A 22,071-nucleotide genomic window follows, 5' to 3' on the forward strand; every position below is an offset into this window, starting at 1 on the left:
ATGGGGCTATGACTATTCTGATGCCAGGGCGAAGTCTCCTGGTTCCCAAGGGCACGCAATTATGTTGAACATGCGCAGGAATGGGTCGGGGTATGTTTATCTCCAATCTAAGTAGACAGGGCCACACAATTTTCCAAAGTGGTTCTACGCTGCCCATTAAAGCATAATGTGCTCTGAGACCATGAATACAATCCTCCTGTGCAGGCTGAGGTCCCTAAGACGAGGTAACTGAAAAATCACTTTTAAAAAATAAACTTTTTAGTTTCTTAGTTATATTAAAACTAAGTATTGAACCCCAAACTGCAAAAGTGAAATTGAAAATTTTAAGTAGACATGCGGTGGTAATGTTGGTCTGTCAATTCTGAGACGACTGTGATTACCATGAGACGAAGCACATGAGCTCGTGTGGCATGGCATTCTACCAGCCTCAGGATTCCTGAGAAGTAGGGTTCTTGCCATGAGAGAGACACAGGTGTATGTGAGAAGAGGTTAAGTAAAAGCCCTGTCTATAGTCCTAAAGGGGCACGAGGGGACTTTTTTTTCAGTGATGGAAACGTTCTATATTGTCATTGTGGTGATGGTTACACATTTGTTAAAACCTGCATTTGTACCTTTAAAATTGGTCAATTTATTGTATGTAAATTATATACTAATAAAGTTGATTAAAACACACACAGATCCTGCAATCCTGAATTCGAATAGAAAATATCAGTGTGAATTCATGATGAATTTTTTAATTTGTGGGGAAATACAAACACACACATGCGCGTACACACACTTCTTTATTTGCTAGCTCTAAACACTGAAAGGGCCTAGAAACAAAAACCACCTTCTAACAATGAGCATCCCTAGTACTGGAGTATGGTTTCCTTAGAGAAACTCTGAAATATACAATCTCTATATTAGATACTAGATACCAAACAAGCTATCAAAGACTACTAAAGTTGGGTCAAAAGGACTCGAAGCCAACTTGAAAAGGTTCCCATTGGCCAAAGGTAGGACTGTTTAGAATAAAAAAGATTAACTTTAAAGGGGATGAATCCAGCATTTATTCTAAACCTTTCCCATAGCTCTAAGCAAATAGTAAATGAGATGTTTTTCTTTATAGAAGTATCTTAGCCAACAAATGAAGACAGAATCAGAATATCACCACTTTGCCACCTCTAATGAACTGACCGATCTAGGTATTGATCAATAACTGCTAGTATCCCCCCAAAGAAACCACCAGACATTACTGGCTCCTGATGGGAGAACACAAAGACCTAAATAATATTGCCCCCAAACTTGAACTTAAAAGCTGATCAAACCTCTGAATTCAACTTCCAATCTAGAGGAACATGTTAAATAAACTACACCATGGGGATGTAATAAATAAAAACCAAACAGTGGAAAACCCCATAATGAACTCAATTTCTGAAAGAAAGAGAGAGAGAGAGAGAGAGAGAGAGGAGAATCTATAGGCGAAGAGAGCTAACAACCAATTTCAATAAATAAGTTAATATAAGACAACCAAATTAGAAAAGGCAAATATTTATTACACCAATATGAAAATCTATACATTCTTAGCTGATGATATATACTTGGTTAAAAAGTCTTTTACTTTGGATATATGCATCATTTCCTTCATTGTAGTGTCTCTACTTCTCAGATGTATTAATCCATTCTCCAAAGTAGCTTCAGTAATCAAAACTGTGAAGAGGATACTCATTTCATCATATCTAAGGAAAAAAGTAGTTAAACAAAACACATGCACACAAACATAAATTGTAAACTCACCGCATCATCAGCTTTCATTACTTAGAATCCAGGCCACTTTTAAGAGTCACAAAACTCAAAGGCAGGTCTTAAGAGCTAGACCAAAACCCACCGTTTTCAATTTTCTGAATTGCATTCAAAGTTAAATTTTCAGAAAGTTTCTCACTTATTGTAATAGCTGAAAAGTCATAAACAGAAAATAAAGTCTGAGAAATAAACACTGGTACCTCAACATACCACTTGGGGTGATATGGGTAAACCTCAGAATAACCTCAGCCTCTTGGGACTTAGATGCAGTCCAAAAAAATTATTTTAGATGAAAATCTCTTATACTACTACTATACTATAGGTATACAAATCACATAAGTACAACATAACACAGAAAGTCATGCTTGATATGTAACTTTGTATGCTAACGTAGCTTTTCAACCAAACTCACCATGTCATTCATGTTTCTTTGCTTTGTTGGGCTCTATCAGAATTATCTTATTTGTCTATTTACTTGTTTATTGTCTATTTTATCCCACTAGGCTATAAGCTGCATAAGGACAGGGAACTTTTCTGCCTTATTTATTGCCGTATCAAAGTACAGAAAACACACTAGGTGCTTGATAATTATTTGGATAAAATATCCTAAAACAATAAAGCCTTTACAACATCAAGAAGAACGGTAACTTGATAACGTCCACATGACTCAAAGGATATGATTTTAGAACCTGAGAGGACTGGGAAGTTTAAATACCATCCCTTCATTTTATATACGACTAAACAAGTAAGTTGCTTTATCCAGAGCAACATACGTTTCTTTAGACATCACCTGAATGGTGTATTTTAACAAGTTATTAGAGAACTAAGGAGTTTGACAACTTTTCACCCAAAAGATATGTATTCAACACAAAAAGCTGAAGAAAATAACAAAATAAACCCAAGGAGGAACGAATAAATTCCTTTATTACAAAACAGAAGTTTTAAAACCAGAGACAGGAGATCAATTAGGAGATTCCTTCAGTAATCCAGCCAGGAGAGACTGCTGACCTTAATTTGGGGAGTAGCAGTGCAGATGGAGCGACGAGAATGTGAAATATACTTAAGAGGCAGGCTGACAACATTTAGTGACAAACTAGATGTGGAGAGTAAGGAAAAGGGAGCAACGAAGGATGGCACCCAGGTTTCAGTCTTGGGCAACTTGGTGAAAAGAGGGGCCGATCACTGAGGAGACTAGTTTTCTGTCCTCTGGGAGAGAATTATTTCCCACTCAGCCTCAGCACTCTACTCATGTTCCTTCAGTCCCAGCTCAACAAATGCATCCCATCTACATAATTCCAATCCTGATAAATCGGTCAACTCAGGTATACATACTTCATGACTTAAGTCTTGAAGTTGCACGTGGTATGTACTCAGGTATACCTGATGAACACCGTTTCCTGCTGTAGCAGTTAACTGTGGGCACATGGTTCTGTAAAAGGGAAAGTTAGGCCTGGCCGGCATGGCTCAATGGTTGAGTGTCTACCTAGGATCCAGGAGATCGGGGTTCGATTCCTGGTCAGGGGGCGTGCAGGAGGCAGCCGATCAATGACTCTCATCATTGATGTTTCTCTCTCTCTCCCTCTCCCTTCCCCTCTCTGAAATCAATAAAAATACATATTTTTTTTAAATGGGAAAGTTAGGAATACTTTCAAATTACATTATATAGACATACATTTAGAAGAGATTTCTGTTACTCATAAAATAAAGAAGCATCATCTAAAAAAAACCCAAAACTCCGGAAAACCACTGTTTTAGTGAAAAGGAAGACAATTCTTACTTTGAATAAAGTTGTTCCAATGAAGACTGTGCAGTTTCCAAATAACCAGGCCACACAGAAATCCCACTTTCTAGGAATTCATTAAACAGCCCTTGACAAATCTAGAAAAAAAAATACAAAAACTTCAAACATGAAAGAAATAAAAGTAGCCAGAGTCATCACTCTATTTTTGTGAAACCACAAGTCACCCTTTTCAATCTTCAAAATGGGCTTAAGTTCCTTTAATTATGTGATAATATTGTTTATAATTTATATATTATATACTTAAAAACTGTATACTTTCTCTGAAAATGAAGAAAGCAAGCACTGCAAAGCTGAATACTAAATACAGATCTTCTCTGAGAGAAAATTTTATACCAAATATAAGAATTTTGACCATCACTATCATTCAAAACACAGACAAAACCAAAAGAGGCGGGGGGTGGGGGGCTGAGCCTGAGCTAGAGCCCTTTCTCAGACTTTAGCATCAAAATCACCTGGAAAGCTTGTCAAAAACACAATGCTCAGCCTCACTCCCACAGTTTCTGATCCAGCAGGTCTGCGGCAGGGACCAAGAATTTGAATTTCTACAAGTTCCCAGGGAAAAGCCACAGCAAAGTAAATAGGTGTTGAGGTATTTGATATTTGGGGATAGAAGAGAATATAGATATTAATAAACCTAAGAAATTAACAGGGAAAAATAAATTTAGGAATAGGTTTTAATAAGTTAGTGGTTGCCAGCAGAAAAGTAGTTCTTTGTAATGGAAGGTAGAAAAGGAGAAAAAACCCTCTAAGCACATGAAGTGCTGACACGGGGAACCGAGAGCCCTCGCACCATGGCGGAGCACAAACAGGCGCAGCCAGTCTACAGAGCAATCCAGCTGACAGTGAAATTAAGGGTACACACTCTTTTTACCCAGAAACCCCACCCCAGTGCATACAACTAGCAAAAATTCTTGCACAGTCCAGAGAGTTACATGCATAAGGATTCTGTCATACTGCTGAGGCACCAAAGTTAAAAACAGAATAAGACAGACAATAAAGTACCCTTTTGGTAAATTAAAAACACCCAAGGCAGAAAATACTACTATATTCTTATAAACAAACAAAAGGCCAGCAACTGTAATGACAAAAATCTAGGGAATAGAATTATTTTTTGTCCTTCAAGCAAAAGAAACCTAGGAACTTGCTACCTATAAGTGTTGGGGAGCCTGCCACAACTCTTGAGAGGAAAAGTGGAAATTAAAATATTATCTTCCCTTTCCCTGAGCTTCCCAGACCCCACCTTCCCAGGCCCCTCCACAGGAACCCCAGCAGAAAGCTAGGTGCATCTTTCCAGGGTCCTCACTCAGGTCCCGGATGAGTCTGAGTCACCCGGACAGAAATGATGACTGTTGAAAGGGTCTCTGGAAAGAAACTGAAACCACCCTCCTGGCTTTTCTCAAGAGTATTTAGATCAGATAGATTAGAAAAAATTAAAATAAGATTCTTGATCTAGAATCTGTGCTTACAGCAGCAAGTATCAAAAGCATTAAGTTAAAAAGGGAAGGGGGCAAGAAATAATTCATTAGACATCTGTATAAATATTTTGATTACCAAAACTATGCATACTCACTTTAAAAAATGCAACTATGGGCATGATGTTAACAGCAAAATCCACTGAATTGTATTCATTTTCTTTAATATATATACTTCAAATTATAAACAATTAATTATAAGTATTTATCCACAGTTCATTATTTAGGTAAAAATTTTTTAAAAGCAAATAAAATAAAATTTTAAATGGAAAACTCATTCACTTGGAAAAATGGGTATAATTAAAATCATGACATTTAACCCACCTGTCTTAGTTCCACTGTTGGGCCTCTTCCCATATCCAAAGCAACCTTAATAGGGGCTAAACAAGGGTGAAGCTTAAGTACCTAAAGCAATCAAAAGGGGTGGGGTGGAGTGGGGTGGGGTGGGGAGAACAACATGTTATTTAAGTAAAACACAAGCACTAACAAACACGGAGCTTCTTAAACAGTAAAATATTCTGGGTGAAAATGAAAGCTGGCTGGGGTATTAAAAATCGTGTAATGATGTACTCAGCTGTTTAGATCCAGTTGCTCATGGATTTCTCCACTTAGATGTTCTGCAGAAATAAGTTCACTTGATACTCTCCCATTTTCTGACAACTCCATTTTCCATCGGTCAAAATGCTCCTTCCTGGCATCAATACCTTCCCCACCGAGCTGGGGCCATGTGGCTTACCATTTAGAAAGAGTGGCGGCGGGAAGAAATGGTCAGATTCAGGATATATTTTGAAGGGAGAGTCAAATAGGTTTTATAGATGGTCTGGACATGGGTTTAAGCAAAAGGATCTGCCTTGTTTGTATGCTACAGACACCTTACAAACCCAACCCCCAGAGCAGTTCTATAATCTGGCTTTCTCTGTGGCCGTATCAGGTTAGCTGAGCACTGCATAGTCAATCACCTAACCATGCAGAGCGGTGCTACAAACTCAGTTTCCAATTCCAGGTGGCACGCAGCATGTTACAACCGGGAGAGCTCCCTTTCACAGTTGAGGGGAATATGACTATTCTAAACTCTAGCCACTTAAACTCCTCCTCCTCCATATGTTAAGCTAATACTTGCCTCCTAGTTCCCTAAGAAAATACAGCGTATGAGTAAGACTTCCACAAAGGCTAACCAGTCCTGGTAGCCTGTTGATATCTATGCCATCTTTTCTTTCCTCCCCATTTCAAATCACTCCTTTCCAAACCCCTCCACCTGTACTCTTGATTCTGTACTGACTCCTCCTGTTTCTTCCAAAATCTTCTTTAGTCCTTTCTTTTCTTTCTTACAGCTTCAACCCTTTCTGTCTCTTGACTTTGAGCCCCCTCATCAAAAAACTATTCGTCCAAAAATAAGCCTTTCCCTTGACCTGGGCCCATACCTGGTTCCTGTGACCCAGTGATTGGCCCCTCGGGATCAAACCATAGCAGAGGTCAATACCACAAGCTTTGCTACTCTGTCTTATTTACTCCTACGTAACATTCAGCTTCTGATGCAAATAGGAGCTCTCACTGGGAGCACTCAGAGGCTAAAAATCAGAGATCGCTGTCTAGCTCTCCCAATGAAAGAGAAACGCCTTTGGGATTACTCAACAGGAATGTCTTGTTCTAGTCTGTGAGAACCTACCTATTATTACTGTGGCCAGACTCTAAAAAACTGAAAAATACTTAAATTACTTGCACTAAAAAATTTTATGTTTCAGCTTATGTTAGAAACCAAGCACACTAACATAAAAAAAAAGGGGGGGGCATGTATTTTTAATTCTCCAAATCTGTCTCTGAAATATCAAAAGCACCTTTCTCTGAAGATTTTTCTTTCTTGTAAAGGAGCTCTCTGTTAGCTGGAAAGAATCGTAGAGGTAAGCCAGCATGCCGCGGTCTAGATCTCCACTTACAGACAAAACAGAAGGAACCACAGTTTTTCGTCCGTCTCGGCCCTTCACAGGAAAGTAGAACAAAAATAAAGTATCATTTAGCAGAACTACCTCTTAAGATTAGATATTTTAGACTTATAAAATCAGACTGTAAACTGATCCATAAATCTAGAAGAAATGATCAAATTAATTTTTTGTAAATCACCATTTGGCAACCCTCATGGTAATAATTGATATGGGCAAGAATCATCAATGGATGCTGCAACTGGTAGGTCAAAATTTTGTGAGAAACAGTCTTCAAGTATCTGCCCACAAAAGACTTATTAATTACTCATTAATTAATAAGTACAAAATAGTTATCACTTTACATTGTAGAAATCCAGTAGCACCATCTTAACCAAGTGATAAAAGGTAACATCACCAATAACAAATTTCTATCACATGTCTCTGGATACAATGAACTGGGAAGAGGGCAGCACCATTTCTGTGGCTGAGGAAACATGAAAGAAACTGAAACCAAGGGATATCCTACAAAGTAACTGGCCTGCACTCTTCAAAAACGTCAAGGTCATGAGAGACAAGGAAAGATGAAAGGAACTATTCATCTGAAGGAGACTAAGAATACCCGGCAACTACATGAAGTATGCGATCCTAGACTGGGTCCTGAACCTATACGGGCCCACTGGCATTTACGTCTGAAGGGTTCTGTGGCTGGACGGTAACGGTGGATTACTGTTACTTTCCCCATTTGGATGGTTGCACTGCGCTTACGTAGGTGAGTGTCCTTCTACTCGGGAAATACATACTGAAGTATTAAGAGATCATGTGCACATGTCTGCAGCTTATTTTCAAATGGTCCAAAACTGATCACAGAGAATCTGGGTAAAGGATACATTAGGAGCTCAAGGGAAAACATACATGTAATTGAGCCACATTTCCAGGATACATGTGTAAAAGTTCCTGATCTCCTAGATTCCACAGGGTTTCTATTGGCTCCTTCCCCCAGGGGAAATTGTAGTAAAGTCTGTTTCCTTTTCGTCCCTCTTCATCCTGACAGTCACTGCTGCTGAAGTTAGATGGACTCACGGCAAACTGGAAAAGAAAGTTTATGTGTCTTATTAACATATTAAAATAAATGTTAAAAAGTAAGTTGCCTGAGGCTTTTTATGCAGCAACTGACTAAAAATGGTCAAGCCCAAATAAAAACTACAGAAAAAAATTGTTGATGACTATATATATATATATATATATCCTAATTAATAAGAGGGGAAGGTAACCAAGAACTAAATGAGATGAAGGAGAAAGTACCAGAGACTCACAATCTTACCCTTTTGTAAAGAACCTGATTATTTGTGATTATCCCACTTAATTTAGGTGGGTGTTCGGGGACTTTAAGAGTTGGAGAAAGATAAGACAATGGTGAACAAAGATGCTGACCTCAACTCTTTCCTCTTGGGCATGACCTAAAACTTGATTACAAATTATAGACCCATTTTACTAATACGGAGAGTTCACGGAGGTAGGGAACCAAAGTTAAAGCCGTAAGAGCGGACAAGGGTCAAACTCGCAGCAGCCAGGCATGCCAGGTGAGGGATTTGAACTTTACCTTGACTGTAAAAGCTTATCAACAAGGGCTTCTGAACAAGAGACATATTAACAAATGTCTTTACCAAAGTAACCTTGTTACATGGAACAATGAAAATCATTCCAGTTTTCTATTTGTATTTGTTGATTTAGTATAGCTGTCTCTTATAAACATAACACAGGCTCCATAAAAAAATGTTCCTTTATTATAGGGAAGTATTACCTCTGACACATTAAGACAATAGACTTATGAACTACTGAATTACTGTAGTACCTTTCTCCACCACTGGAGCCGATGACGTAACCAGAAATCAAGCCACTGGCTGGCAGTTCTTGGTGAAGTAAACCATACCAGTGACGCTTCTGTCTTCTCACCGATTCTTTGGATATCAGAAATATCAGATAGTTAATTATTTGAAAATTATATAATCTATCTCAAAGTGAAAATGACTAGTTCGCGACTATTTAAATACAAGGCCATTTTTCTGTACCTTTTAACACCATTAGGTGTCTGCTTAGCATCAGAAGCAGGATGAAAACACACTCCAATCTGAGCAAGGCCATAAGGCAGCCTCTTGTTTACCAGATCCAGGCAATTAACATAGTGCTCCAAGGCACCTGTCAAAAGATCAATCATATAAATCTATTCTATAAATGCAAATCATTTTGGTCAATTCACAGACAAATTAATATAATAATGCTAACAGAACAGCACAAGTAGCATGGAGCTATTTATTATGGCAGATAGTAATTACCACTTAATTTTAGTTAGCTTCCCAACTTTTCAGTTTGAAGATTTGCAAATTTACAAGAAAGCTGAAAGAATAGTACTATAAACACCTGTAAACCCTTCACTTAGATTTAACCAACTGTCAACGTTTTGCCCCATTTTTGTTCATCCCAAAAACATTTCAGCATTCATTGCCTAAAATTATTTTCTGTATACCATTATTATACCATAAAATTAATCATACCATAATTTCATCTAACATATGGTCAATATCCTTATTTTCTCCACTTATCACCCAAAATGTCATTTATTGCTGTACTTTTTCTCGCTAAGGTTCAGACACTACATTTTAATCTCTTTTGATTCTAGACCATTTCTCCTGTCTCCTCCCTAACTTTGCTTTTGATGACATTGGCTTTTGAGTCCAAGATAATGTAGATTATCTTACATTAGAGATTTGTCTGATTGCTTCCTTATGATTTAATTGGGGTTAATCATTTTTAGCAGAAATAAATACTACATAGTTGTATACTTGATGTGTATGTTTTATTGCATCCTACCAGGAGGAACATAATAGCAAATTATCCTGCTATTAATGAAACAAATTTGATTACCTGATTAAGGTAATCCATTCACTAACAATATCCTGCTCCCCAACAATCTTCAACCTATATTTTAGAATCTACTTATGATTCTTGCTTGAATCAATTTTTATACCCATGGGGATTGTACAATCATAACATGGTGGTTTTTCTAATCAATTTTTCCTTCTACATTTATTGCAGTTCATGTAAAAACATAAATTTTCTCTATCTCTTCTCTCCAACAGCCGCCTCAATTACTTATTTTTTTGGTTAACACTATGGTTTAAATTTTTTTATTTTACTTAATGTGTTATGATCCATTACCATCAATATTTACTTTAATGTTCAATTTGTCCCAAATTTAGCCAGTGGGAGTCTCTTTCAAGCCAGTTTCTGTGTCCTCTTGACATGACCCCGCCGTCTTCTTTGCTTTCTAGCACCATAAAATGTCCCAAACTCACCTTGTACTTTCCCTGCCCCAGACCTGGAATCAGCCATTTCTCCAAGTGCTGGTTTATTTTAGAAACCAAACGTTAGGTACTAGTGTGCTCACTGCTACTGTCATTGCTTCTAGGCCTTTTCAATGAAGTTAGGAAATACGTATTTTCAAAAATTACAAGTTCATACTGATATTGCCAATTCAGCAGTACAAAGTTTATTCTTGTCTTCTTTTGTTTTTGCCTCTTTTCTATTAGAGAAAATCTGGCTTTTAAAAACAGTAATCTACCCATCTATTTGCTTTATTTTATAATAGAGATGAAACAGCCTCAGAATTATAATTCCAACATTCCTACTTAGAATAAACCTAAGTTCAAGATTTCTTTGTAGTTCTCTATGCTAGTCATATAAAAGATTATACCCCACTAAATGACAGCACTGGGTTCAGAAGTTCCTTGAGATTTCCACTTCTGATAACAGTAAACTAGCTTGTTGATAACAAAACAAAACAAAAACTGGTCAAGAAACAAAAAACCACCACCACCGCTTAGTGCTACTTTTCTAATTCTCAAGTAGTAGAGTTGAGCAGAGCTTCCTGTTATGCAACTGGGAAGTACACAAATTGTAGTTCCTGGCCCATCCAGGAGGAAGGGCCATGGTAAACACCCAGTCTTTCACTAGGGACTAGAAAGACTGAAGCCAAGTCTCCAATAAACTTAATCCTGGATGGTACTAAGAAGATATGCTCCCACTCTAGCTGCCTGCCAAGAGCAAAAGTAAATCCTTCCAGAAGGAAGAAAACACCACTCAAAGCCTCAATTTATCTCTACAATTTATTCACAAATTACTTAGAATATCAGGAGAACGTCCAAATGACCAAAAGCGCAAAGAAAAACAGGTACTAGAAACAGATACATCAGAGTTACTTGGATACAGACTTTAAAATGTGACTGTCAGAAAGTTATGACAAGATGAAGAAAATAACGTGTAACTATCACAGGACAGAAGAGGATGGGTAAAAATATGCGGAGACATAATGGCTGAGAATTTTTAAAAACTAATCATAAGTAGACACTACTACTGTAGTTAAGACATGGAATCAAGGAAGGAAGGGCACTGGGAACAGAAAGCAGTTGCAAACCGGGTAATTCTAACCTAAAAACACTAGATAACCAAAGGATTTGGCAAATAGATTTAAGTTTCCTACAGGCAAGAAAAAATCTGGCACAACATAGAGGCTTTGATGGACGGACATCTAAGAGAGCTAGCTAAGTTTCATTTTCTAATAAGAAAGAAAAGATTGATTTGTTTTGGGACATGGTGGAATAAAGTAGTATAAATCAAAATTATCATATTCAAGTTTGCTTCAGTTTAACTTATATCCTGAAGGAAATCTTTAATTTACAGCGTAAGTACTAATTTTCAGAGAACCATGGACATTGGTCATTTTAAATTACTTTATAGTAGCACTTAATGAAAAACGGCAAGGACAGCGTTTTGCAGAGATGAGATGCTATGGCAGCAAGTTGGCCCTGTTAGGAACCCGAGTTGTGTCGTGTTGTTTTTCAGTCTCTGCAATCACGCTCTCGGACCTTAAAGGCAAGTGGCCCCTGTAAGTTCCTGTGTATTCACTCAAAAATCACTTATAAAGCTTAAGTAGTCCTATTTTGCGAACTCACAAGTCACCTACAGGGCTCTCGAAACAAGATTGTAGATCAGTTTTCAGTAAGAAGAATCGGGGAAGGTCATTTTCTTTCTGCTCTAGAAAAATAAGTTTTGATTTTGTGTAAAACTGAAGGGTGACTGTGGAAGTATTTACAAACACTTTAATAACGATAAAGAAATGATTTAAATACATGATTTAACTTAGGTCCTAATTCTAGGGCTGCTCAACTAACTCTAAAATAATAGGGGCGCCCCGTAAAACTGAGAGCGCTATCAGGTCCTCCGGTCAGATATTTTAAGGAACAGTAAGGATTGCAAGAACCAGTTTTCTCCAGCGTAGAAGCACTGTCAATATATCCGACTACTTCGAAAGGAGAACCATGTAACTTCCTTTCCACGTGAATAAAGGGCCGGCTGCAATTCGCGGAATCCAGCGAGCTTGCCTTTCCACCCCACCTCTTTTGAAGCATGAAATCATGAAGCATACCGTGAAGAAGGTTCTCCCGTAGCTTCCCAGAAGTTTTTAATAAGTTCTCAAGAAATGCTACTAGCTGTTCCTTACTCAGTTCTTTGTCTTGCAAGATTTCGCGTAGGGTTTCTGCAGAAACTAACCTGAAGGCACTGTCCCCGGGCAGCCAAGGGCCTGATTCGTGGTGCAGGGCGTCTACGGGAAAGACCTGCTCCCTGAACACCACCACGGAGGACCACCATTCTGCCGCCAGGTTTTTCCGCAACTCTAAGCCCAAGGGGCCAAAGCCGGAGTGGCACCCGCTCAGGAGAGATTCTCGGCTAATCTGCCGCTTGGTGCCACTGAGGAAATGCCTCCTCTGACAGATCTCCACCAGCGCTTCGCTCCCCTCTGCAGACTCCGGGGCTTCTCCCGGCCCGTTCCCCCCGGGCAGCTCGGCGTGCGGCCTCAGGGGCCCTCCAAGGGGGCTACTCCCTGCCCGCCGCTCTGGCTGGCCCCCATCTACTCGGCCCCCAAAACCAGACAACAGGCGCCGGCAGACTTTCCGGCAGGCCCTGACGGCGGCACCCGAGGGCATCGCACGAGGGAGTTACAGAGCAGTTTCCTCTTAGCTGGTGATCCCGATACACGGCCACAACCCTCCACAACCGCAGCAATCCGGAAACCAACTGCGCAACCGCGTCGGAAGTGAGCTTGCGTGCAGCTGGCCCCGCCCACGGAAGCACGTCACCGTTCCCGCTGCAGCCGCGAGGGCCCGCTCCTCCAGCCCGGGGCGCCGGCCATTGTTTTTAACTTGTCCACATCGGCACCGAAAAAGGTCGTTCCCATCTACTTTCACTGCCGTGCTGTAGCCACGGTTCCATCCCTATTTTCTTGGATATGACATACGGAAACACTTAGGTGTTTTCCAAGTTACCTTCTCAATCTTAAGTGCTCGTGAAAATACACTTTGGTTCCCATTTTTAGTTTTAGTCCTTTGTGGTAGTTGAGACACCCAGGTCTCCGCTGCAACTCCACTAGGTAAATGCACCGCCAGGGTGCCTACCCCTCAAAGCAGTTCTCTCTCGGGTGAGTGGGGTTGTGTAACTGGGAAGAGGTAGGGTCCCTTTATTCTTTGAAGTGGCTCTCCAAGGGCAGTCCGCGACCAGTACCACCTGGGCCACCTGGGAAAAATAACGTGCTGAGGGGCCCAGCAGTTTTAAACACGCCCTGCAGGTGAACGCGGAAATACAACCCCTAGGTGTGCACGAGTTCCTCTACCACAGGTTTAGGGTTTCATCAATACATGCAATAAAACTTAACCAGTTTAAAACAGATCTAGGACTGCCTAGTAGGCCTGCAAGCCCTTAAGAAAATTGCCCCTAGTGTAAAAGTGGTATAACCCAGATGAAATAGGTTGATTCCAAAACCCGATTTCCATTCTTCCAGCTTCCCCTAAAGTTTGGTTAGGGAAACCTTGAAAGATTAACTCGGGTGAAAGGAACAAGCTACTGGATTCCACAGGACTACCAGAAAGGGGCAGTTTACGGAGCTGGGTAATAGCTTAGCAATGGCATTAACCGGTAATATAGGAACAGTTAAAAATGTCCATCATGTAGTGTTGTAGGTCAACCTTAAAAACCATTCCATACAAGCAAGTGTTCAAGTTTATAAAAAGAGAAGCTAGATAATTAAAATTATTGCTAGGAAGCAATTATATTAACTGCAAAGCTGGGCACTACTAATGTGCGTTTCCCACACTAAAGAAACGCACTAGAGAGGCCTATACGCAAATAAAAGAGAGAGAGAATGGGGAGGAAAAAAACATTTATTAGTTAAGACAACCACAGGCTGGACACAACACACATGCTAAAAAGTGGACTGTCTTTTAAAACTTACTTCAAAGGTAAATAGGTAAATGTTTGCCCACAGCCCCACAATCATTTCAATAAGTGTTTACAAATTTAAAGGCCCACGTTAGACATTAAACAGTAAAATATGTAATAAATACTCCAACCTACCCTGAAAGCTTTAGTCATAACGAATTTGACCTACCATGCTATTGAAAACTGTTCAGTTACTAGAGGTTGATCAGTTTTCAATGTATTAGTCCTAAAAATACCATTCCCCTCCCCCAAAGAAATTCTATTTTATATTTCAGAGATAAGGCATTAACACCAATTAAAGCCTGTTTAATAATCAGAATTTAAATCTCATGAAGACGTCTCTCCTTGCAAAAAGAACATATATACCAGAGACACTCTGGGTATTCAGACCTACTTCTAGCTATTATCGAAATAAAGTATTAGAAATATTGGTGAGCTGAAGTTGAATCTAAAGCTACTTCCTGGATCTTTCTAGCAACAAACCCATTGTTGACCCTAACAAGACTTGTACTATAGTCACTGTGCTTTTGGTTATTTCCTCTTGATTAACCATTAATTTTAATGAGAATTTTTTTGTGTTCAAATATGAATAGACCTTAGTTTGAAGTGCTGTAGAATTCCCTGGATTATTGGAAAGACATTCAATGACTCTCAGTGTGACTGCAATTAAGAGCCCCCGGGAGCCTGTGAAGACTGGAATCTGTTTATAACCTGCACTAAGAACCCTGGAAAAAAAGAAAAACTTAGCTCCTGCCAACCTTATCTTAAAAATGTGGTAAGTCTTAGCTTTGTTCAACATTCCAATAATTCAAAGTAAAGACAAAGTTATTTGGAGCTATTAAATGATAAATTTTGCAAAAGGAAGTCATCCATGCTCTCACATTAACCAGTTTGCAGGTGGGGCTATACAGTTGATTATCTACTTTAGTATCTCATATTTCACCACTCTGCTAACAAATAGGCTTTTAAATGACTCACCTTATGTTGGGAGGTACTGACAGAAAGCCATTATGCAGTTTAGCCTAGAATTGTAAATTTTCCTAAATCTCATTTTAATTCTTGCAAAATTAATACATCACTCTAAGGGCCTTCTGATCGCCCCACTTCCCAAAACTAAGTTATGGAAAACTTTAGTTTTTGATAAAAAAAAAAAAAAAACGACCATATAAGCAGTTTTACATGACATTATATAGTAAAATAAAGTACAATTTCCACTTAATTCAGTCTTCAAATATTTTTTATTGGAAGGCCATGCATTGCCTTCATTCATTGTATTTCAAATCACTGTACATTTACTTTTGTGAAAACACTGCCTGCATTTTCTAGTACAAAAAAAACCTAAAAATTGTTTCAGGAATGTAGAGAAATATCCAACTTAAATAGCGAAAAAGTGCACCATAATTACTGCTGCACTGCAGTCATTTCTGCATTTCCCATGTTTCTTAAATAACTATCTTGTCTGATAACACACAATATAAAGAGCAATTATGAAAAACAGACATTTACATATACTTCTAAAGTCTTATTGAGAATATCCTGTTGGCATTGGATAACCAATCATAGGCGCAGCTGCAGTAGCAGGATATGCATATGCCTGTTGGTTCATACCATTGTGCATATTTGGAACATTACTTCCGTATTGCTGAGTGCTATCATAACCATTCTGGTAAGTCCCTGTTGGATTACCAGTCCTAAAACTGGTCTGTAAACCAGCAGACACAAAATTACTCCCAAAGCTCCCATTGGTGTAATTTGTAGCACTGTAAACACCATTCTGGGTCTTTGCCCCAAAATCTCTCTTAAGCAGACTAGAGTAACCTCTGTCATAATTTTCCCTGTCTCTAAAGGTATTAAATCCACCCCTTTTGCCCGCAGAGTATCTGTCCCGACGGTCATCCTTCATGCCTCCTCTACCCCTGGAACGACCTGTCAAGAAAAAAAATAATTGCATGCTGATTATTTCTGTGACACAATTTCTAAAACAGAATGAATCAAGTAGCTCTTACTCACTATAGATGCGGAGTATTTCCTCAACTTAGTGTCACATAAGGTTTCACTCACCTGCCAATCCCATTTAAATGGGTTTGTAGACAATTATGTAACCCCAAAACCACCACCATTTCTTACTGAAGATTGGTCTTACCTGAACCTCTGTCTTCAACCAACTGAAGCAACTTGGGATTAATTGCTTGATTAGCTTCACGAAGCACAGAGATAAGGTCGCTCACTTGCTTTATATTATTAGGTGTAAAGAAAGTGTATGCTGTGCCTGTTTTGGTACTGCGAGCAGTTCTTCCAATTCGATGAATATAATCCTCTGAGGAGTTAGGGTAGTCATAATTGATGACAAATTTCACATCTTCCACATCTGTAAGGTGTTGCAGTGTGGCAAAATAGCAATGTACGGAGTTTTGCACACCACAACAGCCAGACCAAAAATAAAAAGTTAGACAATTGTATTCCCAAGAAGGTATGGGCTGCAAAAAATACAGTTAAAATGGTTATCCATTCCCTGTAGGAATACCATTTGAGGTTGGGGGGGGAAAAAAGCACACATCTTCTATGTGTCATTGCCCACCCAATGAAAGAACCTGTCAAAAGGATGTGTGTACCCTAACATTCCCAAATCAGCAAGTCCCTTCATAGGTCATCAAGTGACATCTGAATGCTTCTGTGCAGTAGGGCCACTTAAAGGTTCACAGCAACCTCTTCATGTGCTCATTTTGAGGACCTTTAAACAAAAATTTACACGGTCCTTTGCATTACACACTTATCAGTTCAAAATTCTGGCCACACTGCTTGTCTTGCCAAGACCTTACAACTGCAGCTGCAAGAAAAACATACCTGTCCCCCAAAAGTTGTTTTTATGCACTGTGTCTCGTCTAGGCAAGCGCTTCCAAGAAGCCAGGATTCACTTGAGAATGTGTCTCTCTCTGGCAGGTCTCGACATGACGACTACTGTGTAGGTGAGGGAGGAACTTTCAAAGCATTGCTTTCTTTTCCCACTAAGTGTGGGAAGTTGCTCCTGCTCTAGAGCTCATGTGCCAGTACTCACCAATTTGTAAAAGGCTTAGTACACCTTTTAAAAGCTGCTCTCTCCATTTCAAACTTGAACAAAAATTTCATTGAACATTGAAGTTTGGAAATATTTCTTCGACATTTCAGCAAACTCACTGAAACTCAAAGACTCACAGATCACAGTAAACAGTCTGAAACAATGCAGTACCATGGCAGTCATGCAAAGCATGGGACAGAAGAAATACCACGGCAGTGAACTGTGAGGATAACTTCCATTTTTTTCCCTCGGAGAGAACAGTTTATGCAGCAGAGGTTGGTATGCTCTGCCTTTTGAAGATTACTGGCACACTTTCAGCTTTTCACCTCTCTAATCGACTGGAAGCAGCCAGCCGATCACTAGTCCTCCATCCCCCTCGAGTCCTCCGATTGTCATGCCTAGGCCTTGCCACAAAGACAGCACCTTTATATGAAAAAAAAACTTAGAAAAAATGCAGGTTAAAGAAAGCAATAAACTTTCTTTAAAAATTGTATGGAGATCTTCTGGAAATCAAGCCATGAATTCGAGTTTGTACTAACCTAGCCCTCTGGAGGCCACATCTGTAGCAATCAGAATAGGAGCTTTTCCATGTTTGAATTCTGCAAAACAAGGCATATATATGACCATTAACCTGAGCAAAATTCTAGTTTTGAGAGGGGGGCAGGGGATGGAATCTTCATCTGAAATACTTACCATTTAGAACCCAGTCACGCTCCTGTTGACTCTTGTCACCATGGATACCCATGGCAGGCCACCTAAATTAGATATATATTAGTAGACTCACATTTAAAACTTGATAGACTTTAGTTTAGCACCTAACCACTTTTTGAGTCACAGATAGCTCCAATTTCACTTGAAATGTTAGTTTTATCTGCTCTACCAGGTGATTCCCATCCACAAAACTCAAATCCATCCCTCCTGATTTAAGTTTTGTTCTTCCCCTAAACTCAGCTCTAACACATCTGCTCCAATGAAGGAAGCCCACATACCCGTCTCTCCTCATTTTTCTAGTAAGTTCATCACATCTTCTTTTGGTTTCAACAAAGACAATGGTTTTGTTCTCCTTCTCACTCATGATCTCTTCCATCAGACGAATAAGTCTTGAAAGAAAAAAAAATTCTAAGTTTTAAAAGTCCATGCACTTATGGTCAATGTACATGGCCACTAATCAAAAAAAAGGAAACACCTGCTTACTAATCACTCAAGCTATTCCACCCACCCTTTACCCTTAAACTACAGAACACCCGAGTTCCTTTTCCTACAGGAATGCTATACAGTGACAGCCAATTTTCAGAATGAGTAACAGGCTCATTTTAAATTAACATATGCAGATTACACCCAACTGAAAGATACTTTTAAGATAACCTATGAAACAGGGACTCAATTTACACAGCAGTTGTTGTTGAGCCAAAACACCACTTACTTTTCATCCTTTTCTACGTCATGACACACATCCACAATCTGAAGGATGTTGTGGTTTGCACTCAGTTCCAGTGCACCAATGTTTATATGAATATAGTCTTTCAGGAAATCTTCAGCAAGCTGTCTCACTTCTTTTGGCCAAGTCGCACTCCACATTAGGGTTTGTCTGTCAGGCTAAAGAATTTGGGATTAAAAAATAAACCACCCCAAAACCTTGTAGTATTCTAAGAATGAACTTAGAACGAAGTTTGAAGTAGTATCATATTTAAGGGCACTTACTCTTATCTGATCCACAATCTTCCTTATTTGGGGTTCGAAGCCCATATCAAGCATTCTATCTGCTTCATCAAGGACAAGGTAGGTGGTTCTTCTCAGGTTTGTTTTCCCACACTCTAAAAAGTCAATCAGTCTTCCAGGTGTTGCAATACAGATTTCCACACCTTCAATTAAACACATAAATGTAACTATAAAACATCTAGAACTTCTTAGCAGCAATGAAAAAAATAAATCTTTTTTTGTCACACACCTCTCTCCAAATCACGTATTTGTGGTCCCTTGGGAGCACCACCATAGATGCAAGTAGACTTCAATCGACATGCTCTACAGTATTCAGCAGCTACTTGCTGCACCTGTTGGGCCAGTTCCCGAGTTGGTGCCAGCACCAAGCACTAAGGAAAGAGGAACAGAAAGTTGAACAGCTTTTAGCAGAGTCCTGCGGCCTAGGTTCTAAACTAATTTTTTATTATACCAGCAGATAACAATCTCCAGCTAAATTGGATAACATAACATCTCTACACAAAACCACCACAAATTGTATCCTTTGTTATACATTCTATAAACCTACTAAACTTCTGGCCAAAAACTGAGACAAAGAAAAATATATATACTTACAATAGGCCCATCACCTCTCTCTAGGAATGGCTGATGATTGATGTGGACAATGGCAGGCAGCAAATACTATTTAAGAGATAACAGACAACAAAAGTTGTATTAAAATACTTTTGGTTTGCCTTTGTTCCCAATACATTTCCTCTAAGCATCTTAAAAGTTCTCCCAAACTTACAGACAATGTTTTCCCAGATCCAGTCTGTGCTACTCCAACCATATCCAATCCACTTAGGGCAACTGGCCATCCCTGAGCTTGAATAGCAGTGGGTTCAGTAAAGTTCTGTCTTGCAATCACATCCATGATGTTTGCTATAATTAGCAATTTAGAAAAATTAGTAATGCCAAAAGAAGGCAATCTTCAAAAATAAAAGAGGGAGAAAACAAAACTAGCACTTACCAGGAAAGTTTGCTTCATAAAAATTCAGAACTGGCTTTGGGCAGTTGTGACCTCTAACTGTAATTTCCTTGCTTCTTCTGTATGTCTCCACCTCTTGCTACAAAACAAGTAATCTAGTTAAGTCTTATGACAACCTCCCCTAACTAAATATGCAACCAGTAAAAGTCCCTAAATTTATAATTGATTAGATACTTCAACATGGCCATTTTAAATCTGCATGCACAAATGAAAACTCCATTTGACACAAAAAAATACCTATTGTGTTATACTCAACCACCCTAAGTAGAAAAATTCAGCCTTGTGTTTCCAAAAGTGAGTAAAACCCCTTCCCCAACAAATCAGAAAGCATGAATTTCCCATAATTTGGTCATTTACAAGCCACTTCTGGTGAGATTTTTATTTACTGTAAGTCATTATTGAGTTAAGCTTGATGAAGCCACAAGACATTACTCACCGCTGTGCGCCTGGCCAAATCGGGGTGTTCTTGATAAAAATTCTTCTCAAATTTGGGCAGCTCATCAAGATTCCACTTCTTTTTAACTAGTTTCTCCCCAGGGTTTCCAAACTTCTTTCCTGATAGAGGCCCTGCCCTACTTCCTCCAAACCGAGGTGCACCAAACCTGAAAGAAAAAAAAATTTTTTAAAGCCCTCACGTTTTCAAACATCTACATAGGAGGAGTCTGCATACACAGTAACTCACCATTCCTTGGCACACCCTAATGATCAATAAAAGACTTTGTAGGCATAAGATATGACGCTGTCCTTAGTGACGATCATTTTCAAAACAATTAGCGCCCCAGGTTTCATTTCCCTTTTTCCTAAGTACACACTATTTGAAGCCAAATCAATAGCCTAGGATTTATCTGGTCGGAAACTGGCTTCCCAAAGGCCAAAAGCTCAGATTACACGGATAGACAACAGCTTGTGGCTACCCGTCTTTCCCACGAGCTCAGGAATTAAGTATCTGGGGGAGACAATACAAGAAGGGAGGAGCTTAACAGGGGCGTTCTTTACCAGCTGTTTTCAAGCCAAGGAGCCTCGGTTTTAACGAATAACGGGGCAGCACAGGCAATGAGAGCAGAACAAGGACGGTGGTGGGCTCTGGGACGCTTATGAACGCCGATTGGGTAGGGGGATCCCGCGGAAGGGCTCCCAATCAAGGTAGCAAGATTATATAACTCAAGAAAAAAGAGAAGGAGGAGCTGGCGGCTACCGGGGGAGGAGTCCCGGCCCGGGCGGAGTCGGCCGGGCGGCGTTCCCGCTGGGGCGGCGCTTCCCCCTTTGTCTCGCATTTCTCTCTGCGCCACATTTTCTCGACGCTGCCATTTTGAGCTCCTCCGCCGGGCGGGGTAACAAAGGCGCCGCCATGTCCGACAGCGGCATTTTGTATCCGCGGCCCCTCCACATGGCCGATTCCCTCGGCGCCGGCCACCCTCCTGCCCCCGCCGCATCTATGGCTTTGGAAGAGGCCTTCTCCGCTCCCACAGAATTCCCGGGGCCCCCAAAACACCTCTCGAAAGGTAGCACCTAACAGCTGCGACTTCGCCCGCCTCGGAGAGTCGCGTTTCCCTCCCCTTGCAATACGTTCCTCCGAATTCTCCCCACAGCTGCTAAATCGCCGAGGTCCCGAAGCCCCCTCCCAAACGAGACGAGATTGACGGCCGTTAACAGAAAAATCTTTCAGTCAGTTTTGGGCAATTATCAAAATGGCGCAATCCTTCGACTACGGAGGACCAAAGACAGGTTGAAAAAATATGTTCCCGTCGCCATCCACCCCTCGTTACCTCATCCGGCCTCCCATCCCCCACCCGCCGGGCCTGACAGGGCAGTTCCCACACTCACCCTCGATCCCGGCCGCGGTCTCGGTCACTCGAATAGCCCGACATGGCGTCAATGGTTGCGGTTGGCGGGAAACGAAGTGGATAGAATCGGGAGCGACAAGTCGCTGGAGGTGGCTTCGGCGATAGCGAAGCCTTGCGGGGGCGGCAGCGGCGGAGGGACGGCGA

General features: G+C 40.2%; 2 protein-coding genes across 3 annotated transcripts; both read right to left on the reverse strand.

The window, feature by feature from the left end:
* Positions 1–1,433: 1,433 nt before the first annotated feature.
* Positions 1,434–13,070, reverse strand: POLG2 (DNA polymerase gamma 2, accessory subunit). 2 transcript variants are annotated; one of them, XM_016204617.2, is made up of 8 exons: positions 12,457–13,070; positions 9,044–9,170; positions 8,827–8,932; positions 7,887–8,060; positions 6,891–7,031; positions 5,380–5,460; positions 3,560–3,660; positions 1,434–1,718 (listed from the first exon to the last, which is right to left on the reverse strand). In XM_016204617.2, exons 1-8 carry the CDS (start codon positions 13,013–13,015, stop codon positions 1,553–1,555), a joined length of 1,455 nt encoding a protein of 484 aa, XP_016060103.1. In that variant the 5' UTR covers positions 13,016–13,070; the 3' UTR covers positions 1,434–1,552. The 2 variants fall into 2 exon arrangements, with proteins under 2 accessions (XP_016060103.1, XP_087682424.1); XM_087826298.1 differs by having other exon boundaries at positions 1,604–1,689.
* Positions 13,071–14,227: 1,157 nt separating this feature from the next.
* DDX5 (DEAD-box helicase 5) lies at positions 14,228–22,046 on the reverse strand. Its single transcript, XM_016204638.2, has 13 exons — positions 21,908–22,046; positions 20,520–20,685; positions 20,066–20,162; positions 19,844–19,977; positions 19,672–19,737; positions 19,307–19,448; positions 19,060–19,220; positions 18,782–18,954; positions 18,348–18,458; positions 18,052–18,113; positions 17,898–17,957; positions 16,447–16,671; positions 14,228–16,229 (listed from the first exon to the last, which is right to left on the reverse strand). Exons 1-13 carry the CDS (start codon positions 21,949–21,951, stop codon positions 15,826–15,828), a joined length of 1,845 nt encoding a protein of 614 aa, XP_016060124.1. The 5' UTR covers positions 21,952–22,046; the 3' UTR covers positions 14,228–15,825.
* Between the last annotated feature and the right edge of the window lie 25 nt (positions 22,047–22,071).

Source organism: Miniopterus natalensis, chromosome 17 (genome assembly GCF_054644295.1).
Source record: "Miniopterus natalensis isolate mMinNat1 chromosome 17, mMinNat1.hap1, whole genome shotgun sequence".
In the NCBI taxonomy this organism is placed as follows: Eukaryota; Metazoa; Chordata; class Mammalia; order Chiroptera; family Miniopteridae; genus Miniopterus; species Miniopterus natalensis.